The sequence below is a fragment of the Haliotis cracherodii genome, unplaced genomic scaffold (assembly GCF_022045235.1).
Source record: "Haliotis cracherodii isolate W230 unplaced genomic scaffold, xgHalCrac1.p SCAF_9, whole genome shotgun sequence".
Taxonomy (NCBI): domain Eukaryota; kingdom Metazoa; phylum Mollusca; class Gastropoda; order Lepetellida; family Haliotidae; genus Haliotis; species Haliotis cracherodii.
In genome coordinates, this window is record NW_027266343.1 from 17,308,340 (window position 1) to 17,329,992 (window position 21,653).

A 21,653-nucleotide genomic window follows, 5' to 3' on the forward strand; every position below is an offset into this window, starting at 1 on the left:
GCGCTTTAGACAAGTACGTGATGCGTGTACTGATGACCTTTTAGCTAGTCAGAGACATACAAATACTTGTATGCAAGGTTCAAAGGTCACGGCTGCCGTGTAACTACCTCCTTGCTGGGTTTCACGTGGTCCCTGCTGTGCCTGCATCACAAACCATTGATGAATAGCTTAGCACACAAAAGTCCGTATTCCTTGCCTAAATCTTGAATAAAGCCACTTTGGGTTTTTTTTCAGTTCAGTGTTGATTCAACATCGAAAGAGGGTAGATAAAAGAGAATTTAACTGGGGATTTTGAGCGATACTACTTTTTTAAGGTGTGGTGTTTCTAGAATTGTATGCTTTGCTGTTTGGCAAGTATAGGTTCATATTATTAAAATAAATAAAAAGTTTTAAGGAAAACTATAGGTTCATGAAGCATCAATCTGTTGCGACATGAAAGATGTATGAGTGAGTGAGTTAGTATGGTTTTACGCCGCTTTTAGTAATATTCAAGCAATATCACGGCGGGGGGCACCAGATATGGGCTTCATACATTGTACCCATGTCGGGAATCGAACCCGGGTTTTCGGCGTGACGAGCAAACGCTTTGAAATCTTCCCTACGTGGTAGACGCTTCCAGGATGACGAGGACGACATAAAGGCTGTGGTTAGAGGGCCAATCTGCGGATTTCTTTTCTATAAAAGTGGTATTAAAAGCTTGTAGGACAGATGGAATAAGTGTTTTGAGGTGAATGGAGATTATATTGAGAAAAAAAGTGCAAAAGATATTCCGAGTCGACCAGACCTTGTTTTAGCCCCTTAATGCCAAGCGCCAGGCAGGGTAACAACAAATACCATATTTTGGTATGACGCAGCCGGGTATCGAACAATATACAGTCTATAAATAAATCACAATCTTACGATCAAAACTTCATTCATAGATCTCAGCTGTAAAATATTGCATATGATTGGCTTTACATATTGTACCCATGTGGGGAATCGAACACGAGCCTTTGGCGTAACGAGCGAACGCTTAACTGCTTAGCTCAGTGAGGGGATGCTGTTGTTTTACCGTAGTCGGTAACATCCCAGCTGCAGTACGGCTGCATGTGAATACTCTGGCCCAGGCAAACCAGTTCATCGCATGAGGTGAAATGTCGAAAGATCATTTCGACGTGCCGAGACACAATACCGTGAGTTTTGTCCCTTTAATGCCGAGCACCACACAGGGTAACAACAAGTACCATCTTTGTCTTTTGGTATGACGCACATAGTCTTCAGGCCTGCTGACACGTCAGTACCACTTATAACGAGGTGTGAAAATCCCATGCGTAAACATAATTTACAAAAAAGCTTTTTATGCAAAATTTTATTCCGTTTGGAACAAATCAGTTCGAACAGTATGATTAAAAAGAATATTATGCAAATATATTGTGTAAAAGGTGGAGATTTACATTTGATATGTTAGCTGACAGAGCCTTATTAAATTATCATACACACAATAAACCCGTACCTGATTTCAGAATCAAGACCTGCAGTAATCCGAAATATTGGAATATTAAACATTCAATGATAATCTGTAAAACATTTTTTGTCGTACCCACGGTATACTTCGAGAGAGGGATACTGTTCGAGAAAAGTCACAGCATCAAGTGGAAAATATCAGAATGTCTTTGTGCCCATACATCCGTTGCAAATGAGACCTTCCATCCCATGAAGAAGTGCGGCAATTTGTGTAACACAAGCAATTGTGAGAAAAAACTAAAAACACTCCAAAAAAATAATTCGTGAAAATCCGTAAAACGGGCACAGCCCAACAAGGAACAGTGAATGTTGAAAGTTCAAAGTTTATATTCCAACAATGTATTGTAGTTATTCCCCATATATTTAACATTGAGTTTCGCCAAAGTATTTGGGGGGTAATTATTACTAAGGTCCACAGTGCCTTCAAATGTACCTGGCTCGGTCTGTTCAAGCGGATTCCAATCATTTCCCACCTTCACCTGCACGTCTTTGGCCTTTGGAACGTAGACCTTGAACCCAACAGGCTCTCTGGTACCTTTGGGGATGCTGTAGGGCTCGAAGAGGTAACAGCCATCTTTCCACTGAGGGTACTGTTTCGGGAAAGGCTGGACATCGGCGGCCAGCCCTGGACAATAGACAACATAGTTGATGACTCCTTGCATCTGAGGTCCAGCCTCGCCCGACGGGAGGGCGTAGATTTGGAATTTATAGAATCCTTGAACTGGTGGCCGGAGAAGAAAGCAGAAATTGGGACCTTGAATTCTGACAAGGCTATATTCATTACACTCCTTCTTCGTCCCCATGGAAATCATTTTCGTCGTCATTCGAATCTTTTCTGATGTTCCGATGATTATCTCGACTCGATCCGAATCCATTTTGATAAAGGGATCAGGGTGGGAAACTGTGATTAATCCATAGCTGTCAAACTTCATTTGCTTGCCCAGGTATCCATCAGTCAGATACGGTAGCTCGATATCCTCCTGCATCGCCATGTTGCTGCCGTTAGCTTTGCTGGTTGATATTTAATGTGAAATACACACCAGACAGATGTGCACGCGTTTTGCTTCGAAGGCAGTACGCCGGTCTATATCACCGAAAGCTTTGGCTTAGGGGCAGCTCCTGACACAGACCAACACTCGTCTTTATAGTGTTGTTTAAACAGTCCGATGGATATGAGTTGAAATAACGCTTCGGGCGTTGGAGAGGTATATCTCGACAATACCATGCATGGGCTAAACAAGGAGATCTTCGCAGGCAGACGTTTTCTTCATTAGTCACTGTTATCTCTATCGTGCAGCACGGATATGTGTAAATAAACCCTTTTTGTAAGTTGCGCAAAATGCTCAACCGGTTTACTCACTTGTTTAAAATGTCGTCTGATGTTTGAGGAGCAGACGACACTTTTATCTCCAGGTGTGTCCTTGCTTCTGCGCCAGTACTCGGGCGTTGTAGCAATTGAAGTTTAATTCGAAGGTACGATAGGTCATACTGTCTTTCACCGGTTTAGCCTTGGCCTTTGAAGACAAACCAGTTACATGTCAGTTATCTTCCATTACGCCGTCCGTTAAGATTCTAAATACAGCGATACCTTTTGACATGCTGATAAATATGAAAACAACGTTCATATTTGATACTGGGATTTCATAATAACATGATTATATATCGCTGTTTTGGGCGTATGAGATTATGTTATCTCTTGGCGTTAGAGATTCCACTAATTACTGAGTAATACGCCACAGTGAGACGGCGCCACGCGCAGGGGAAGCTCGTGTTTCGCATGCCTTACTTGTAAGCTATACCTGTATGTACGCGATGTTTACTGCAGAGCCAAAGTAGCCTCAGCTTAGCGGGAAACGAGGGGAAATAGAACTGGGAGTGAGTGAGTTTGGTTTTACGCCGCATTTAGCAAATAGCACTAAGAGAAATAACATGATGTGAGATGAGATGAAATGGGGGTTTAACGTCGCGTTCAAGGTTATCACATTTATGTACGTATGTGTATGTACTAGTCTCGGCTAATGCCGGTATTATAGTGCCAGCTAACTGAGATACTATCCCGCAGTTTAACATGAATACCCCACTCAGACACAGTATACAGACTCCGAGCCGACCAGTCCTTGTTTTAGCCCCTTAATGTCGAGCACCAGATAGGGTAACAACAAGCACCATCTGTTAACGTCTTTTGGTATGAATCTGGTTGTAAGTTCGGAGATCGAACAACCGACCCTCCGCTCTCAGGACATTCGTGATCAACCTCTGCCATTCCGGAACAAACCGAGTGGAGACTCGTGACTCTCTCGAGGGTTTCCACATTGGCGTCTGAACACGAGAACTACAACCAATGCAACAAGAACGATCAGAATTCATATTGTACCCGCGTCGTATAGTAGTGAGATGAAATGGTTTTTAACGTCGCGTCCAAGATTATTGCATGTGCATGTACGTGTGTGTGTACGTGTGTGTGTTTGTGTGGCTGCTTGTACTAGTCCGGACTGATGCCGATGTATAGTGCTAGCTCACTGACATACCATGCCACAATTTAACATGAATACCCCACTCAGACACAGTATACTGACTCCGAGCCGACCAGTCCTTGTTTTAGCCACATAATGCCGAGCGCCAGACAGGGTAACAACAAGTACCATCATTTAACGTCTTTTGTATGACGCGGCCGGGGATCGAACCCCGGACCTTCCGCTCTCCGGGCGGACGCCCTACCATTAGACCACGGAGGCGGTCGCGTCGTATAGTAAAATTGATGTTGGCGTTACGATTATTCCTGTTGTACAAGTATTAAACCTCTCTGATATAAATATATTCTTTTGTACAAATGTATATTTGGCAAGCCATTCAACTCATTAATTCTCAGTTGTCATCACCAGGTCTGTCAGCGCGTTCGTCCGTCCGTATTTCGTTTCCGGAGCATAACTTGACAACCGTGAAAGATTTTTCATCCAACCTTGGTACATGTATTTACCAGGTGCTGTAGTATTGCCTTTTACTTTTGGGGGTGGGGTGTGTGGGGTGGGGGATAGGGTTCGGGTGGGGGGTGTCGTCTGATGGCATTTGTTAAATAAGATAATTATTAAAATAAGACAGGACGAAGTTGGTTTTCGGTTTTAAGTAATTTGCCACTTAGTGGTCAGCGACTGAATGTGTAGACTCGGCCGTGAGAGGCGACTGAATGGTCAGACTCGGTTGTAAGAGGCGACTGCATGTGTAGACTCGGCCGTAAGAGGCGACTGAATGTTCAGACTCGGTTGTAAGAGGCGACTGAATGGTCAGACTCGGCCGTAAGAGGTGACTGAATGGCCAGACTCGGCCGTAAAAGGCGACTAAATGGTCAGACTCGGCCGTAAGAGGTGACTTAATGGTCAGACTCGGTCGTAAGAGGCGACTGAATGTTCAGACTCGGTTGTAAGAGGCGACTGAATGGCCAGACTCGGTCGAAAGAGGCGACTTAATGGCCAGACTCGGTCGTAAGAGGTGACTGAATGTTCCGACTCGGTTGTAAGAGGCGACTGAATGGCCAGACTCGGCCGTAAGAGGCGACTTAATGGCCAGACTCGGCCGTAAGAGGTGACTGAATGTTCAGACTCGGTTGTAAGAGGCGACTGAATGGCCAGACTCGGTCGAAAGAGGCGACTTAATGGCCAGACTCGGTCGTAAGTGGCGACTTAATGGCCAGACTCGGTCGTAAGAGGCGACTTAGTGGTCAGACTCGGCCGTAAGAGGCGACTTAGTGGTCAGACTCGGCCGTAAAAGGCGACTGAATGGTCAGTCACGGTCGTAAGAGGCGACTTAATGGTCAGACACTTCGTAAGAGGCGACTTAATGGTCAGACTCGGTCGTAAGAGGCGACTTAATGGTCAGACTCGGTCGTAAGAGGCGACTTAATGGTCAGACTCGGTCGTAAGAGGCGACTTAATGGTCAGACTCGGTCGTAAGAGGCGTCTGAATGGTCAGACTCGGTCGTAAGAGGCGACTGAATGGTCAGACTCGGTCGTAAGAGGCGACTTAATGGTCAGACTCGGTCGTAAGAGGAGACTTAATGGTCAGACACGGTCGTAAGAGGCGACTTAATGGTCAGACTCGGTCGTAAGAGGCGACTGGATGGTCAGACTCGGTAACTTGGTTGATTTCGTATCATCGTGTCTCGACCGCGTGGATCGTTGCTTAAAATATCAATTACTGGTTTGACTCAAGTCTCGATTATGTACGATCAGCCGTCAGACAGGTGGCATGTTGCTTTGTGCGGCTTTCAAATTTAAGGTATTATGACAGGAATATTACAATGTTATCAACTTATGTAAAGACGTGTCGCTGAGTTAAAACTAACGTGCTGGATATAAAATAAATAGCTTTGGTACAGTTGGTATTTAACTGAATACATTGTGTGCGTGTAACATAATCTCTTCCGGGTTTAATAAACCAGAATATATGTACGTCACTCATTGGGCCATTTAATATTGATTACAGTAAGTTTTGTGTTACTATGTCTGTAAGTATTCAGTGCTGATCTTGTTTACGATAGCTTCCTTTTATGCGACAGTTTTCTTTTACATATATCGAATTATTTTGTTCGAGTGAGTGAGTTGGGTTTAACGCCGTTTTTAACAGTATTCCAGTAATATCAAGGCGTGTCAGCTTCATGTGGGAGGAAAGCCCGAAGTGATGCAGGTCTCAGACGTTTACCACTTCAGTGAAACCCACGAGCACGGGTATGGTGCTGACAAACCTAGAAACATAATTGGGGCGAACCGGGATTCGAACCCACAATCATAGGTTTCTGGCGTGCCTAAGGGACGCAACTCTGCACAGCGAATCGCGGCGCCTTAGACGACCGGGCCACCCGTGCCCCCATTTTGTTCGAATATGATATATGTTAGGATTTAGGATTTGGGGTTTACCAACCATCATATAGTTGTGAATGTTTATTGAGGAATTGAGGTTTTTTTAGCAATTTGTATTTTTTTGTTTTTAGTTATCTTTTGTTAATGTTATAAAGGTATGTGACCCGGATCTGGCATAACGCAGAGGATCGTGTGTACGGGTATCTCAGAGAAACAGTAAATCACCCAAATTAATAGCGATTAAATGCGTTATAAATATATTACCGCTGCCCTAATATTGATGTTTATAATCCATCCACACATTTCCACCCGTTAATATGCTAATAAAGCAAAATTGTTATTGTTATGCTCTAGTTATGAAAGTGGGTTGTCTCCATATATGTCAGTGCTATACTGTATTCATTAAATTAATACCCAGAGCAATGTTTGACAAAGTCACATTTATATATACATTTTTATTAATATAAACTAACATTTGATTGACATGTCAAAAGACAGCTAAGCTCACATCCACTTAAATTCTGTTGTTTTGACATGATCCGTGAATACCGTATAAAATAAGAATGCGCAATTTCAGCTATCTCTATAGATACATGTCCACTTAACAAATTCTAATATTTCAAAACAAAATAATATTCTATTTATCTGTATGAAAATGACATGTTTAATATATTTCTTTACTGGCGCATTTTCTATTTTGGTCTGTCACAATCAAATTTGTAAATATCGCAAGTGGACTCAAATCACGAATGGGAGCTGACGAATGGCTCTCCAGGCAGATGCTCTTCCATAAACGACGGAGGCGGTCGGTAAAAATATCATCTGCTATAAATTAAACAGTTGACGAAGATTTAGATAGAAAGAAGAAAAAAACGTCATCAAGCCTTTGCGGTATCATGCCGTGTGCTATAAATGACACTGTAGCCAACTACATACAATGTTGACGAGTTGTAGTCTGCCTGTATCTTTTATCAAGGAGGCTTTCTTTAATTTTTTTTTTTTAAAAGAATAAGTTATCTCTAACATTCCACAATCTACCCTGGCAGATCTACAGTAGCTGTTACCCACAATCTACACTGGCAGATCTCGAGTAGCTATAACCCACAATCTACCCTGGCAGATCTAGAGTAGCTGTTACCCACAATCTACCCTGGCAGACCTAGAGTAGCTATTACCCACATTCTACCTTGGCAGATCTAGAACAGCTGTTACCAACAATCTACCTTGGCAGATCTAGAGCATCTGTTACCAATAATCTACCCTGGTAGATCTAGAGTAGCTGTTACCCACACTCTACCCTGGCAGTGCTAGAGTAGCTGTTACCCACAATCTACCCTGACAGATCTAGAGTAGCTGTTACCCACAATCTAACCTGGCAGATCTAGAGTAGCTTTTACCCACAATCTACCCTGGCAGATCTAGAGTAGCTGTTACCCACAATCTACCCTGGCAGATATAGAGTAGCTGTTACCCACAATCTACCCTGACCGATCTAGAGTAGCTGTTACCCACAATCTACCCTGGCAGATCTAGAGTAGCTGTTACCTACAATCTACCCTGGCAGATCTAGAGTAGCTGTAGCGACGTTTGTTTTGGGACATCCACGATGTCCGTGTGAGTGACTTTTACGGAGCTTTCAACAGTTTTAGAATTCTGCCAACGTTCTCGATTATGATATATAGAGTTGCGTCCCTTAGAGGTCAGGATCCGCTGATGGTGGTTTCAATTTACCGTCACATCGGCAATATTTCAGACATATCGTGACAAAGTATACAGTAAGTAGCAGCAATAACTCGTAGTTCGTTGTATTTAAACATATTTTAATGTTTATGATGAGGATCAAAACACGTTATATCCTTAAAAATTGCAAGAGGCGACAGAATTGGGCAACCCGTTTGTCGTGGGTTGCGCCCCTGTTTCGGTGGAGGAAGGCATTCTGGTAGTTGAGGGCACTGGATCCAGGAATAGCGTTCCTTTGCCAAATACACCACTTCGACCCTTACTTCGCCTCGACAGGTGGTAGGATGGCCCGGTCCTATCAATCGACTGGTCATGCAGAAGAAGAATATGCAAAATGTAAAGGATATTGGGTAGAATCTGTACTAAAAAAGATAACGCACTGGCTCGGCATAACCAGTCCATTGATAGGACCGCCGTCATATAGCTGAAATGTTGCTGAGTGCGGGGTTAAACAACAAGCAAACAAACAACAACAATAAAAACATATTGCAGAATACTATGTATTGATCACATAATGATGTTTTCACGGGAAGAAGACTTACTTGAATTTTTCAGTATTCTACATGTGTAAATGCTTTCTCTACTTCGCATTGTACAACTAACACGTTGGTCGTGGTTTATGGTCGGAACCCATTCCAATGAGTGGAATGGAAAGTCGAGTACTTGCCCCGCTTTCGACATGTCCACACCAAATCTTTCATCTGGTTAATCTCCGGGTGTGGGTCACAAACACTGTCCCACGACCGCCGTCGCTGAACATACCACAAGCCACTCGGGGTAATCAAATCTGTCAACGCACTGCAGAACTCTATATCTGCAGATGCTGTTCCCCCTCCTCTAAGATGTATTTTTGTTTCTTTGTTTAACGCCACACTCAGCAATATTCCAGCTATATGACGGCGGTCTGTTATCAAATCGAGTCTCGACCAGTCAATCCAGTGACTGACATCATCAGCATCGATCTACGCAATTGCAATACGTTTACATGAATCAACAACGTCAGCGAGACTTACCGCCCGATCCCGTTAGTCGACTCTTACGACAAGCATTGGTTGCTGAAGACCAATTCTACCCCGGAATCGTCACGGGACAAGATGTATGTACAGTGCATGTACATCCCCGGACAATAAACTGAACACTCCCGCAGTCTGCAGGTTTCCACTCTACCTTCGATGTCTCAACAATGAATAATTCATTGTGATGCGAGAAGCATGTATTCGGACGTTCATCTTTCCGTTGTGACTGTTACGACGTAAATTGTAATAAATAGGTAAATTGTAATACTTGCAGCAAATTGTAATAATTTTGACGTACATTGTAATAACAACGTAAATTGTAATAAAACTTGACGTAAATTGTAATACGCAAATTGTAATCAAAATTGACGTAAATTGTAATAATCTCAACTTGTGATAAAATGTAATAACTTTTTACGTAAATTGTAATAATCTTATATGTTTATTGTCAAAGGCGTTAAATGACTAGAACCTATCCTTGTCAGGGTTGGTACAGGGTTTATCCTACAATCGTCATTAAAGTATGGGTGTTGGGGAGGATTGAGGTCGTTATCGTACATTGTTGTATAATTATATGTATATATAAACGCATTTGAATTTCATTTCTATGGTTGTCCAGAAGAGGATCAATTACTAGAATGAACTTAGTTTTCTTATTTATTTGAGAAATACTCTGTGTGTTTTGTACTTAATTGTAATATATCCTATTGACGATTTTCATCATAATTATTCATATTTAAGTTAATGGAATCATATTTCAATTGGTAAAGTAGGTAGTAATATACACAATGGAATAATTATAACGTAACAAACTTACACAAATATATTGATGTATAAATGTGGAAAGTCTGACTTTTACTGACTGAAGCAAATTTATTTATCTTGCAACTGTATATTTGTACATATTTTATGCGGAGAGGGGTTTACTAAGTTGCAAGAACTTGTCCCCAATACAATTCTCATTTTGTTCTGTGAATAAAATATGTTTAAACTAAACTAAACTAGCAAATGGATGACATGTCATTCTGCAGTAGTCTGTGTTCAAGCTGATTTATACATGTTCATATACATAATATCAAATTTATTATTATTCAAGTTTCAAATTTTTTAACCTTGCCTCGGAGGATGTTAAGCAAATAATGACAATGCCCTGGGCGATGTACATGTACGTATGTGAACCCCCAAGGACTACCTTTATCAATTATTTTACGTGCAGCTTGTGTCATGTCTGTATTGTTAGAATGATACTCTAGCAACTGTACACATCGAAATTTATGACTGAAAGATAGATCCATCCTCGGGTTTAAAATGATGAATTACAATTAGCTCAGCTAGGAGTCCATTGCAATAACATTGAGTAACGAGTTACCGAAGAGACCTCTGTGCAACGGATCCTGAAATTATGTCGATTTGCATTGGAGGTTTACTTAATTTGATAAGGAGCACATGACCGTTTCCTTGAAACAAACGAGACAATTCATTCGTATTGATACATTATATTTTGACGAAGAATTCAAATACAACAAATGAGTGACAGATCTCCTGTGCAATGTCAAAGGAAAAAACCCAGCCGTCAGCAAATTCAGCATAGATTTCCCATGCATGGGAAAGGAGAATACTTAATACATAACATTATATACAATGTTTTTATTAATATCAAAAGAGGGGCGTAGATATTCTTTACCTACATTGCATATACTATTGGATATTGTGTATTCTCGATCTCTGTGAACTTCTCACAAATAAAGAAATAATAATAAATAAATGCAAACCATGTTAACTTATGCAATATTTGTAGCAATGTATGATTAACATATGGATCATTAATATAACATAAAATATTTCCTTTTATAGGAAGAAGTATATTTAATGAAATAAATGAATAAATGTAACTGTCTGGATTCCTTTCATATGTCATGAACAACTAACAACAACTTACTGACAACTTTTGCTGGGATAATCACTCCTTGCCCCATCAACAAAAACAGAATCCAACATGATAACGGCACGAAATCATAATTCAAAGCATACACAAATAATATCCGGTATCTTCGGGCATGTCTTGTTGAGTTTCAAAGAGCATCAGAATGTATAATAAATTTGTTGCAATCAATTATTGCTGAAATATATATCTTTTGATCAAAACTGAAAGGATGGAAAATCTATAATGAAAATGGTTTTGTCACTAACGTAAATATTCTCTTTGACCTTATACGAAGAGTATTCTCAGATCATTAAACTCGGCACCCTATACCTGTCTTTCTATGTTGAACTAAGTTCATTCTAGTAATTAATCCTCTTCTGGACAACCATAGAAATGAAATTCAAATGCGTTTATATATATACATATAATTATACAACAATGTACGATAACGACCTCAATCCCCCCCCCCCCCCCCCCCCCCCACACCCATACTTTAATGACGATTGTAGGATAAACCCTGTACCAACCCTGACAAGGATAGGTTCTAGTCATTTAACGCCTTTGACACTAAACATATAAGATTATTACAATTTACGTAAAAAGTTATTACATTTTATCACAAGTTGAGATTATTACAATTTACGTCAATTTTTATTACGTCAAAATTATTACAATTTGCTGCAAGTATTACAATTTACCTTTTTATTACAATTTACGTAGTAACAGTGGCCACGCACACCCTTGACGGCGTTCGACACAAACACCGACACGTACCACTAATGCAAGGACCTTTCGGGACTAGGAAAGGGTCAGTGGATCCGATTAGGACCAGAGACATGTGAACTTTCGTGAATGGTGGTGCCATATTTGGCCATGTGCATTGACATTGGACATTGAACAATCATGATTACTTAATTATGTGAGTGAGGATTGTTTTACGCCGCTGTTAGCAATACTCCAGCAAAATCATGGCGGGGGACACCAGAAATGGGCTTCACACATTATACCCATGTCGGGAATCGAAATGGGGTCTTCGGCGTGAAAAGCCAACACTTAAACAACTAGACTACCTCACCGCCTACTTAATTATTTACTGTGTCTTGATACGATATGTGATGTATGTACTTTGTGATTATACGAAGTAACACTGGATCTTTTCTCCTATTCCCTGGCATGTAAGTATATTTGGCATATGGGCATATTCACCTTTTCTTTTATAGGTATTAATGAAATGGGTTTCACACATTGTACGGATGTCGGGAATCGAACCCGGGTCTTCGTCGTGATGAGCGAACGCTTTAACCACTGGGCTACCCGACCGCCCCGTATTAATAGTGAGATAGGCAGTACATCGATCAGGAAAGGAATCTATATGGGATGACTTACCGGTACTTTCCGATCACAAACAGGGAGTCAAGGTACGGTCTGATATGGTTTGTAAGAAATCAAGAGGATGTATCTGGACATGTGACAAAAGCGGGTCACGCCCGAGCACTTGGTTCGAGGCGGTTTCATCGTTAGGAGAGTGGTGCACATCTCACAGTGGGTTTGTCGAGACGAACCTCGGTCATTCCAGTTACTCACTCCGAATAAACCTGTACTGCCTAAGTAGTTTAGTGTTAAGAGATGGTCTTAAGAGTTTAGTATAGTCTTTTTTTATAGTTTTTTCATGGTATCATACCATGTGTTGTGTTAATACTTATATGCAAGTGCACTGGTACATGAATGTTTATGTAGGTAAGTAGGAGCAAACGTCATCATCCCCCTCAATGCTGGAATCCCCCACGACCATGCAAGTGGCAGAGAAAGGTCGTCAACTGACAATGGCGACACGGAAACGGAAATACGTTTGGGTAACTGCTTGGCACCCAAAAACACAGAGACGACATAGTAGTGATTGTACCCTCAACACAACAACGACAATACTCTTTGTCTATGATGAATATTTATTCAATTAAAAACATATTCGCAAAACTATTCCAGACAGTCTTCTTAATTTCGCATTGTCAAAACACCTAGTTTAATTAGTATGGACTAAAATATTATAATTTGCAAATGTCAATAGAACTCGACTGGATAATACAATTTTACACCTACCAGGAAATTATTATGTATTTTTGTAGTCATTGAATGGAGACAAACATAGAACATAACAAAATGGTCATAATGTTATTCAATCTATTTCTATTAACCCCAAAAAGGTCTGCAAATATACACATATCTACAGTAACTGTACCACCCAAACCCAAAACGAAACACCTGTGTACAGCGAAAATAATATGAGCAGCTTCTCTTCTTTCTTCCTGCAAAGAAAAAATGTTTTATGAATGAAACTGAAATCTGAGGTAATAAAAAATAATGTGGACTGATTAGTATTTCTTCCTTCTTTGAGAGGCATTTAGAAGTTGGAGTACTGAGTAAGGATAGGATATATGGATGAACAACTTCTTTGAGGGGCATTTAGAAGTTGGCGTACTGAGAAAGGATAAGATCTATGGATGAACAACTTCTTTGAGAGGCATTTAGAAGTTGGCGTACTGAGAAAGGATAAGATCTATGGATGAACAACTTCTTTGAGAGGCATTTAGAAAGTTGGCGTACTGAGAAAGGATAAGATCTATGGATGAACAACTTCTTTGAGAGGCATTTAGAAGTTGGAGTACTGAGAAAGGATAAGATCTATGGATGAACAACTGCTTTGAGAGGCATTTAGAAGTTGGAGTACTGAGTAAGGATAGGATATATGGATGAACAACTTCTTTGAGGGGCATTTAGAAGTTGGAGTACTGAGTAAGGATAGGATATATGGATGAACAACTTCTTTGAGAGGCATTAAGAAGTTGGAGTACTGAGTAAGGATAGGATATATGGATGAACAACTTCTTTGAGGGGCATTTAGAAGTTGGCGTACTGAGAAAGGATAGGATATATGGATGAACAACTTCTTTGAGAGGCATTAAGAAGTTGGAGTACTGAGTAAGGATAGGATATATGGATGAACAACTTCTTTGAGGGGCATTTAGAAGTTGGAGTACTGAGTAAGGATAGGATATATGGATGAACAACTTCTTTGAGAGGCATTAAGAAGTTGGAGTACTGAGTAAGGATAGGATATATGGATGAACAACTTCTTTGAGGGGCATTTAGAAGTTGCAGTACTGAGGAAGGATAAGATATATAGATGTTCAAGAATACCGTGAGTGATAAGATGCCGCAGTTTAACATGAATACCCCACTCAGACACAGAATACTGACTCCGAGCCGACCAGTCCTTGTTTTAGCCCCATTATGCCGAGAGCCAGACAGGGTAACAACAAGTACCATCTTTTAACGTCTTTTGTAATGACGTGTCTGGGGTTCGAACACCGCACCTTCCGCTCTCCGGGCGGACGATCTACCATTAGGCTTCAAATTTCGATTGAAATACAATAGAATAATATATTATATACCCGTTTATGAATTAGTTTTGCTGTTCAAACATGCATATTTTGGTTACAACATTACGTTTGTGGCCCCCAGTAATGAAAGTAAAGAAGATGGTTAAGAATCAACGTTTCATAATTTGGATTTTGTTATTCTATTAATTAATCGTACACCAATACCGACTCTTTCGTGCCCAATGTGACATACACAATATAACGGCTTAATCCACGTACTTGTGTTAGGTTCTTCGGTTGCCTCCTCCAAGATTCTGATGTTCCGACCTTGGCACTCGGGAACAAGAGCTTGGATTGCGGCAGATTTATCTTCATCAGCATCCACAGCAACCTCAGTCAAAGTAGTCTCGGCATAATCAATCTGTGGCAAATGAAAATAATTTGCCAAAACATATTTTGCTTTTTAATTGATTGGCGAAATTACTGGTTAAATTTTGGAAACAGGATATCACTGAGTGTGTAACTTACCCCTTTTGGCATCAGAGTCAGGCGTTGTACGTAGCATGAGTTGGTGTCATCTCCTACCTGGGCCACAGTCATCGTCTGAGAGTATCAAATAATATTTTTGATCACAAACTGGTGAGTATTGAATAATCACTAAGTACTCGGATCCGGTGTGTGTTTGTGTGTGGGGTGGGGGTGGGGGTGGGGGTGGGGAGGTGGGGGGTGCTCGAACTAAGGGACTGCTCGAACAGCTTCAAACCAGATATTAGGCCTATGAACCCCCACCCCCATCTACTCCATAATGTCCAATTGTCGGTCCCTGATATATGTTCCAGAAATTACACATCCACGAAACGCTGATTGTTTCGCAATTTCCTTTGCATGAATTCATGTTGTATGTGAACTGCACCCCCTCCTTTCCAAAACCCCGTCTCCCTTGCAACTGAAACACAGCTTTACGGTAGCTTTCTTTTTAAATAAGTTACTTCTCAACTTTTCATTGTTAATAGACAAGGTGTACAGAACATGTATGGATCATGTACCTCGTTTGTGAAAAACTGTATCTCAATGAGTGTTCCGTTGGTGAATCGGATGGTTGTGCATCCGCCGCATGTCTCTGCTTCTATTGTAGGTTCAAGTCGTTCTACTGTGCACTCCTAAAAGGCAAGACAATATGGACCTGAAACATCACTATGACAACAAACTTAATTTTATGGGCACAGATAATGTATTAATTGAACGGGGCGGTCGGGTAGCCTAGTGGTTAAAGTGTTCGCTCGTCACGCCGAAGACCCGGGTTCGATTCCCGACATGGGTACAATGTTTGAAGCCCATTTCTGGTGTCCCCCGCCGTGATATTGCTGGAATATTGCTAAAAGCGGCGTAAAACCATACTCACACACTCATTAATTGAACAATTATACCCAATCAATGGCCCTAATATCAGATAGATGGTGGATGTAGGTAAGTTTAACGTAGACCTCGAAATGATAATAATAATAAAAAAAATAATAATAATGATAATAATAATAATAATGATAGTATTAAACATCTGAACGAGAGCATGATAATAATAATAATAATAATAATAATAACAATGATATTATTATTGCACATCTGAACGAGAGCATCATCATCATCATCATAATAATAATAATAATAATAATAATATTATTATTATTATTATTATTGCACATCTGAACGAGAGCACAAATGTCAAGCTCACAACCATATAAAACAAATTATACTTACGTTTTTCCCAGTAGAGTCACACAAACATGCACTGAAGAAAATTGAAACCAAAATAGACAGCATCAGCATCTGTAAAACGGAAATAAGAAAAAAAAGTTGAAAACAGTGGCAACAACGTGGTTATCTGTAGTGTTATATGACTACTTAGGAAGGCATACCACAACCATCCATCCACACACGTGGTTCTGTCCGGCTGCTGTCTTGACTAAAACGGTATGTTGTTAGAACATTTTATTTTCTGGGGCGAGACATGCTGTTTGTGCCGCTTTTCCTTCAGATTTTACAGAGAGATATACAAAGTCAGCAGAAGAAAAATCAGTGTCCACAGATTCCTTTATGCGTAAAAGGCAAAACTATAGGAATGGATCACCGAAAATCAGTAGTGACACCATGTGTTCGCGAAAAGGGCCCTCTGTCATGCGACGGCGCCCTGTAAACAAACCAGACAATCCAATGAAGGACCAGACAATCCAATGACGGACGAGAAAATCCAGTGACACGAAAGCGCATATACTTTTTTTGTTTTGTTTTGTTTGTTGTTTAACGCCGCACTCAGCAATATTCCGGCTCTGGGCCCGATAATCCAGTGATTGAAATCATCAGCATCGATCCACGCAATTGGGATACGATCAACCAATCAGGGAACCTGGGCCCCGTTCCACAAAGAGATCTTAGCGCTAAGTGGATCGTAACTCCCATACTTTAACATAGACTTACGGCAGTCGTAGCGCTAAGATCGCTTTGTGGAACGGGACCCTGAACACCCGATCCCGTTAGTCGCCTCTTAGGACAAGCATATTCGCTTTTACGGCCAGCATGGGTTGCTGAAGACCTATTCTACCCCGGATCTTCAAGGGTCGCGCATATACTGATTTTGTTGAAACTGAAAACGTTTATTTTGAATTACGTCTACTGTGTACAAATACTTGGCTTCTGCTGCTTATAAGTAAAGAAAACGTTAAAGAAATATATTCAAAACCATGCTTCAGAACTATCAACTTTTGATTGACTCTAAAACATGATGACATGTCCATTTCTCTTTTGTATTAAATTCCAAAGCTCAAAAAAAATTCCTTACGAGATATATTGCTGGATCCAGCAAACGTACAACCAAACCCCTGTCTAAGGGATTAAACATAATCAAGTGGAATTCATATTTTGTGGATTCTCAAAACTTTAAAGTATTGACTCGATTATTTTGCAATCCCAGAAAGGAACCTCACATGACAAATTCAATGGAAAAGTTTATTTCTTGATCTATGTCTCACTAATTACCAAGTTGGTGAACGTAGATATAGTTATATCTATACTTCTTCTGTCCCCTTCTTGATTGGAACGGAATTTATGCTCAGATTAAAAAAAATTAAAAAGGGAATTCGGCCAAGAACCTTAATTTACGCTTCAAGGTATGTTTGTTTGTTTGTTTGGTTTGTTGTTTGTTTAACGCCGCACTCAGCAATATTCCAGGTATATGACGGCGGTCTGTAAATAATCGAGTCTGGACCAGACAATCCAGTGATTGATATCATGAGCATCGATCCACGCAATTGGGACCGATGACATGTATCAACCAAGTCAGCGAGCCTGACCACCCGATACCGTTCGTCGCCTTTTACGACAAGCATAGTCGCCTTTTACGGCAAGCATAGGTTGCTGAAGACCTATTCTATCCCGGAATCGTCACGGGTCTCAAGGTATGTTGATGATCTGATAAATAATGGTCACATAGTCAATTCCCTTCCAGGATTTACCCACATGAGCTAGAAATAAAAGAAACCAGTGAAACCGCCTCATCCGTTTCATGAATAGATCTATGCATAAAGATTCAGAGGGACAAAAACTATTCCCTTTATTTCGAGCAATATTCCAGCAGCTCCGGGTTTTTTTAGGTGCAATCGGCGTGCTCTTTTCTATGAAGACTTCAAAAATCGTTGAGCAGCTCCTGCTTAAAAGTTGTTTGATCAGGGATACAACAGTCACGGCTTTAGTAAAGGTTTGATAACGATTTCTGGTAGACATTTAGAAAATATTTCCAAATATAATGCATCAGAGAGAGAAATGATGTTTATGCAATTCCCTATTTTACTTGTGACATATGTTCCTATGCTACATATTTTGATACATCAAATAGGTAAACTTCACAGAAAACCTTTACAAAATAGAAGTGACGAGAGGACAAACAGTTCCATATTTTATATATACCACTACCGATATATTGCCGAGGTAGCCCTTGCTAATTTGATAGCTGCACTTAAAAGAATATGCAGGCGAGTGCAGGAACATACCAGAACAAGAAAAAGGTTTCTCGAAGCCTACCTTGGTCATCGTGTCGCCGGTGTCTAGGGGATTTCTCTTGGTCTGTTGTCTTCTTGGTCTGTTGTCTTCTATGCAGGTTGCCAGTGGAAACTGATGTCCACGTCTGATAACGTATATACACCCACTCCAAAAATCCCTCTACACACCCCTTTCTGAATTCACCAATCATCCGCGCTGTCTTCTCTATGGTTGACTGCGTGTTGTAATATCTTTCAAATCCACAAAGCTGTTTGGACCACCACAAACCAGTTAACCGTCTGCCTGGGTTTCGTCTGCGCATGTGTAATTATTTAGTATCTTGTTTAATGCTATCTGTTCCTCTAAGGGGACACGTTTGTCCTAGTCGCAACGTTATTCGCTGAACAATTCGCCTATGATCTTGGGTTCGAAACCCATTATGTTTTTAGGTTTGTCAGTACCATACCCGTGCTCATGGGATTCACCAAAGTGGTAAATATTTGAGACCTGAATCACTTTGGGCTTTCCTCGTGATATCTGGAATAGTGTTCAAAGCGGAGTTAAAGCCAGCTCACTCATTTATTCTCCAGCTCAGCACATATCATTTTATATGTTTTAATATGATGAATTTGATTTCTTTGTTTCTTACGTTTCTTTCTTATATTCACACAGAATATTTAGAACAAGCGGAATTAACACCATGTAGATTCTCAAAGGGTTTGCTTGAATTCGAGTGATAGTTCTAAAGACAAACGGGACTTGAATTTCGTTAACTTTCTAATATTTAATTTTACGCCCAGCAGCTCTAGCCGTTGTTGTCTACATTTCGAAACTTTCGAGCTTGCTCTTTCTGCCTATAATCAAAGAGCGTCACGAGACTTTTGCTTAAAAGTTGTTTTTATCAAGGGTACACATTTCAAGTCCCTTATAAGGCTTTCAAAAAACTTTTTTATGATAGACATTATTCTCTCTATATTACATTGTATTTGGACAATGATTAGTTGTCAGGAATGTAGTACTATTTAAATTAAGTACTTGTCAGGAAGTATGCTGGTGTGATGTGTAAACTTCCAGAATACCGTGGACTGAAAGTTATAGAAACATGTGAAATATTTTGTGATGTGTTTTCACTGTGTATAAATTTCCAGAAGCTAGTTAGACTGCATATAAGGGGACAAAAACGTGCCTCACGTATCTATCACACATTTCGTTACACCAAGACCAGTTTTTGTGTGAAGATGTCCTTTCTCGGAAGATTGACCACTATCGCCGATGGGTGAATACATTATTATCTCTGACTTTTGTTGTCACTACTATATTTTTGTATTTGACACCCATCACCGTCATGATATTACTACCAGTCCCTTGTGTACTGTCATTGTAACTGTTGTGCAGTAATTTATATTGATTTGTAAATCTAGTGAATTTTGTAATACATTGCACAGTGGAACACGGATATAACGAACACGGATAGTGAACAAACGGATACAACGAACTGTTACAAAATCCCCGATTTAAGTCCTATATAATATCATATATAATTTACGTACATTGTACATAACGAACTCACTATTGTTATGAGTGACGTTGTATATTTGTATGGTTCACAAGGGATCCAGTTTGGATGGACGGCGTCATGCTTGATTGAGTTAAGCAAGCTGCCTGACGGGGAGAAGCGTGCTTGTGGGGTGATTGGAGTTTGAGTAGGCTTGGTAACTGATTGGTGTGGGCCGATCAACCTTTTGTTGTGTGCTGAAGTAGATAGCTTACTTGGAAATTTGTTTACTATATGAGGGCAAGTTATCGAACAGAAATGAAAAAAGGAAAAAGAATTGGAGAGGGAGAAATATGGTTTAACTGAACGAGAACAGTTCAGCCCAGCATTATGTCCGGAGACAAAGTTAGAAGGTCATGTCGACACTTCGAAGGAGGAAACTGTTGTTACCCAGTTATCCTGTGACCTGTGATATAGAAGTTTGGAACAATTTGAAATGGAATTCATTGGGAATGTGATGTCAAAAAATCTGAGGTGACTATTATCTATATTGCACATTTGCCGTATTGCTTTGCCTAAATAGATGTGTATGAGTGCCTTGCCCAGTAACTGAGAATTGTTATATATTCTAGCTTTAAACTTCAGAGATTGTTGTGTGATTCTTGTAATTGTTATTTGTGGTATTAGCGGGAACCCCTGCCGTTCATACCACACGTAACACTACACCGAACTAATATATAGCGAACTCATATATTATCCCCGTTATACCATTTGTTTTAATTTTCTCACTAAATTCTTTTACGAACAGATTTCTTGGTAAACATATTGTTTCAATTGGGGAATCAAGACGTGACACTGTCTATGTCTTCTTGATCGGTAAAACGTAGTATTAAAAGAGTTAAAAAAAGAAAGTGAGTGAGTGAGTAGGGTTTTACGCCGCTTTTAGCAATATTCCAGCAATATCACGGCGGGGGACACCAATAATGGGCTTCACACATTGTACCCATGTCGGGAATCGAACCCGGGTCTTTGGCGTGACGAGCGAACGCTTTAACCACTAGGCTACCCGACCGCCCCTAAAAAAGAAAGCCGTTCCTGAAATAAATGTGTTCTAAATTGAACAAATGTATTACGTTATCATGGTTATCAAGTATGAGACATTATAATAAGTTGTACCGTAAAAGGCACATTTATGTTTCACACATATATTATACATTATTTAATTTAATCTGGGCAGGGTGAGTGATGTCAAAACAGATTTTCCTAACCATACATTTAATTCATGATGACGAAACATTGTATTCTTTCCTTGTGGGATGCAACAACTCCAATTCAACACGCATTAAAACTTCATGTCCGCCTGTCGTGGGGATTACAAGATTATCCTACTGTGATTCAACAGAGGCATTTATTACTCATCAATACTCCACGCCCATCTGTCAGGAGATAACGGCAGTAAATATCTCTATTTCAAATCCATGGAATGTAAACTAATTAGTTTGGATAATACCTTAAGCATATCAGACATTGTAAGCTTAAAATTAATGTACATTCATTTTTCTTATGGGCAGATAGGTGATAAGACTTGTCATTCTCTGATCTGAAACATCCCGGTTTGATTCATCATTCCATTACACAATCATCATTATTCCATTGCCCTATCATCATCATCGTCGTCGTCGTCGTCGTCATCATTCCAGTACACCATCATTCCAT

The 21,653-nt window shown here is 40.2% G+C and overlaps 2 protein-coding genes across 2 annotated transcripts; both read right to left on the reverse strand.

Annotated features, from left to right (window-relative positions):
* Positions 1 to 1,379: 1,379 nt before the first annotated feature.
* LOC139452573 (uncharacterized) lies at positions 1,380 to 3,005 on the reverse strand. Its single transcript, XM_071234096.1, has one exon. The coding sequence runs from the start codon at positions 2,493 to 2,495 to the stop codon at positions 1,821 to 1,823; it is 675 nt and encodes a 224-aa protein (XP_071090197.1). The 5' UTR covers positions 2,496 to 3,005; the 3' UTR covers positions 1,380 to 1,820.
* Positions 3,006 to 13,223: 10,218 nt separating this feature from the next.
* Positions 13,224 to 18,653, reverse strand: LOC139451771 (uncharacterized). Its single transcript, XM_071233081.1, has 6 exons — positions 18,485 to 18,653; positions 16,169 to 16,242; positions 15,460 to 15,573; positions 14,942 to 15,016; positions 14,693 to 14,834; positions 13,224 to 13,339 (listed from the first exon to the last, which is right to left on the reverse strand). Exons 1-6 carry the CDS (start codon positions 18,651 to 18,653, stop codon positions 13,224 to 13,226), a joined length of 690 nt encoding a protein of 229 aa, XP_071089182.1.
* Positions 18,654 to 21,653: the final 3,000 nt, after the last annotated feature.

Excerpts from the sequence above, each read along its gene's own strand:
- LOC139452573 (XM_071234096.1), bottom strand. The coding sequence starts at position 2,495 with ATGGCGATGCAGGAGGATATCGAGCTACCGTATCTGACTGATGGATAC.
- LOC139451771 (XM_071233081.1), bottom strand. The coding sequence starts at position 18,653 with ATGATTGGTGAATTCAGAAAGGGGTGTGTAGAGGGATTTTTGGAGTGG. Across the intron at positions 15,574-16,168 it reads GTGACTCTACTGGGAAAAAC|GAGTGCACAGTAGAACGACT; the intron begins GTAAGTATAATT and ends CTTGCCTTTTAG. Across the intron at positions 13,340-14,692 it reads AACCGAAGAACCTAACACAA|GAAGAAAGAAGAGAAGCTGC; the intron begins GTACGTGGATTA and ends TTTTCTTTGCAG.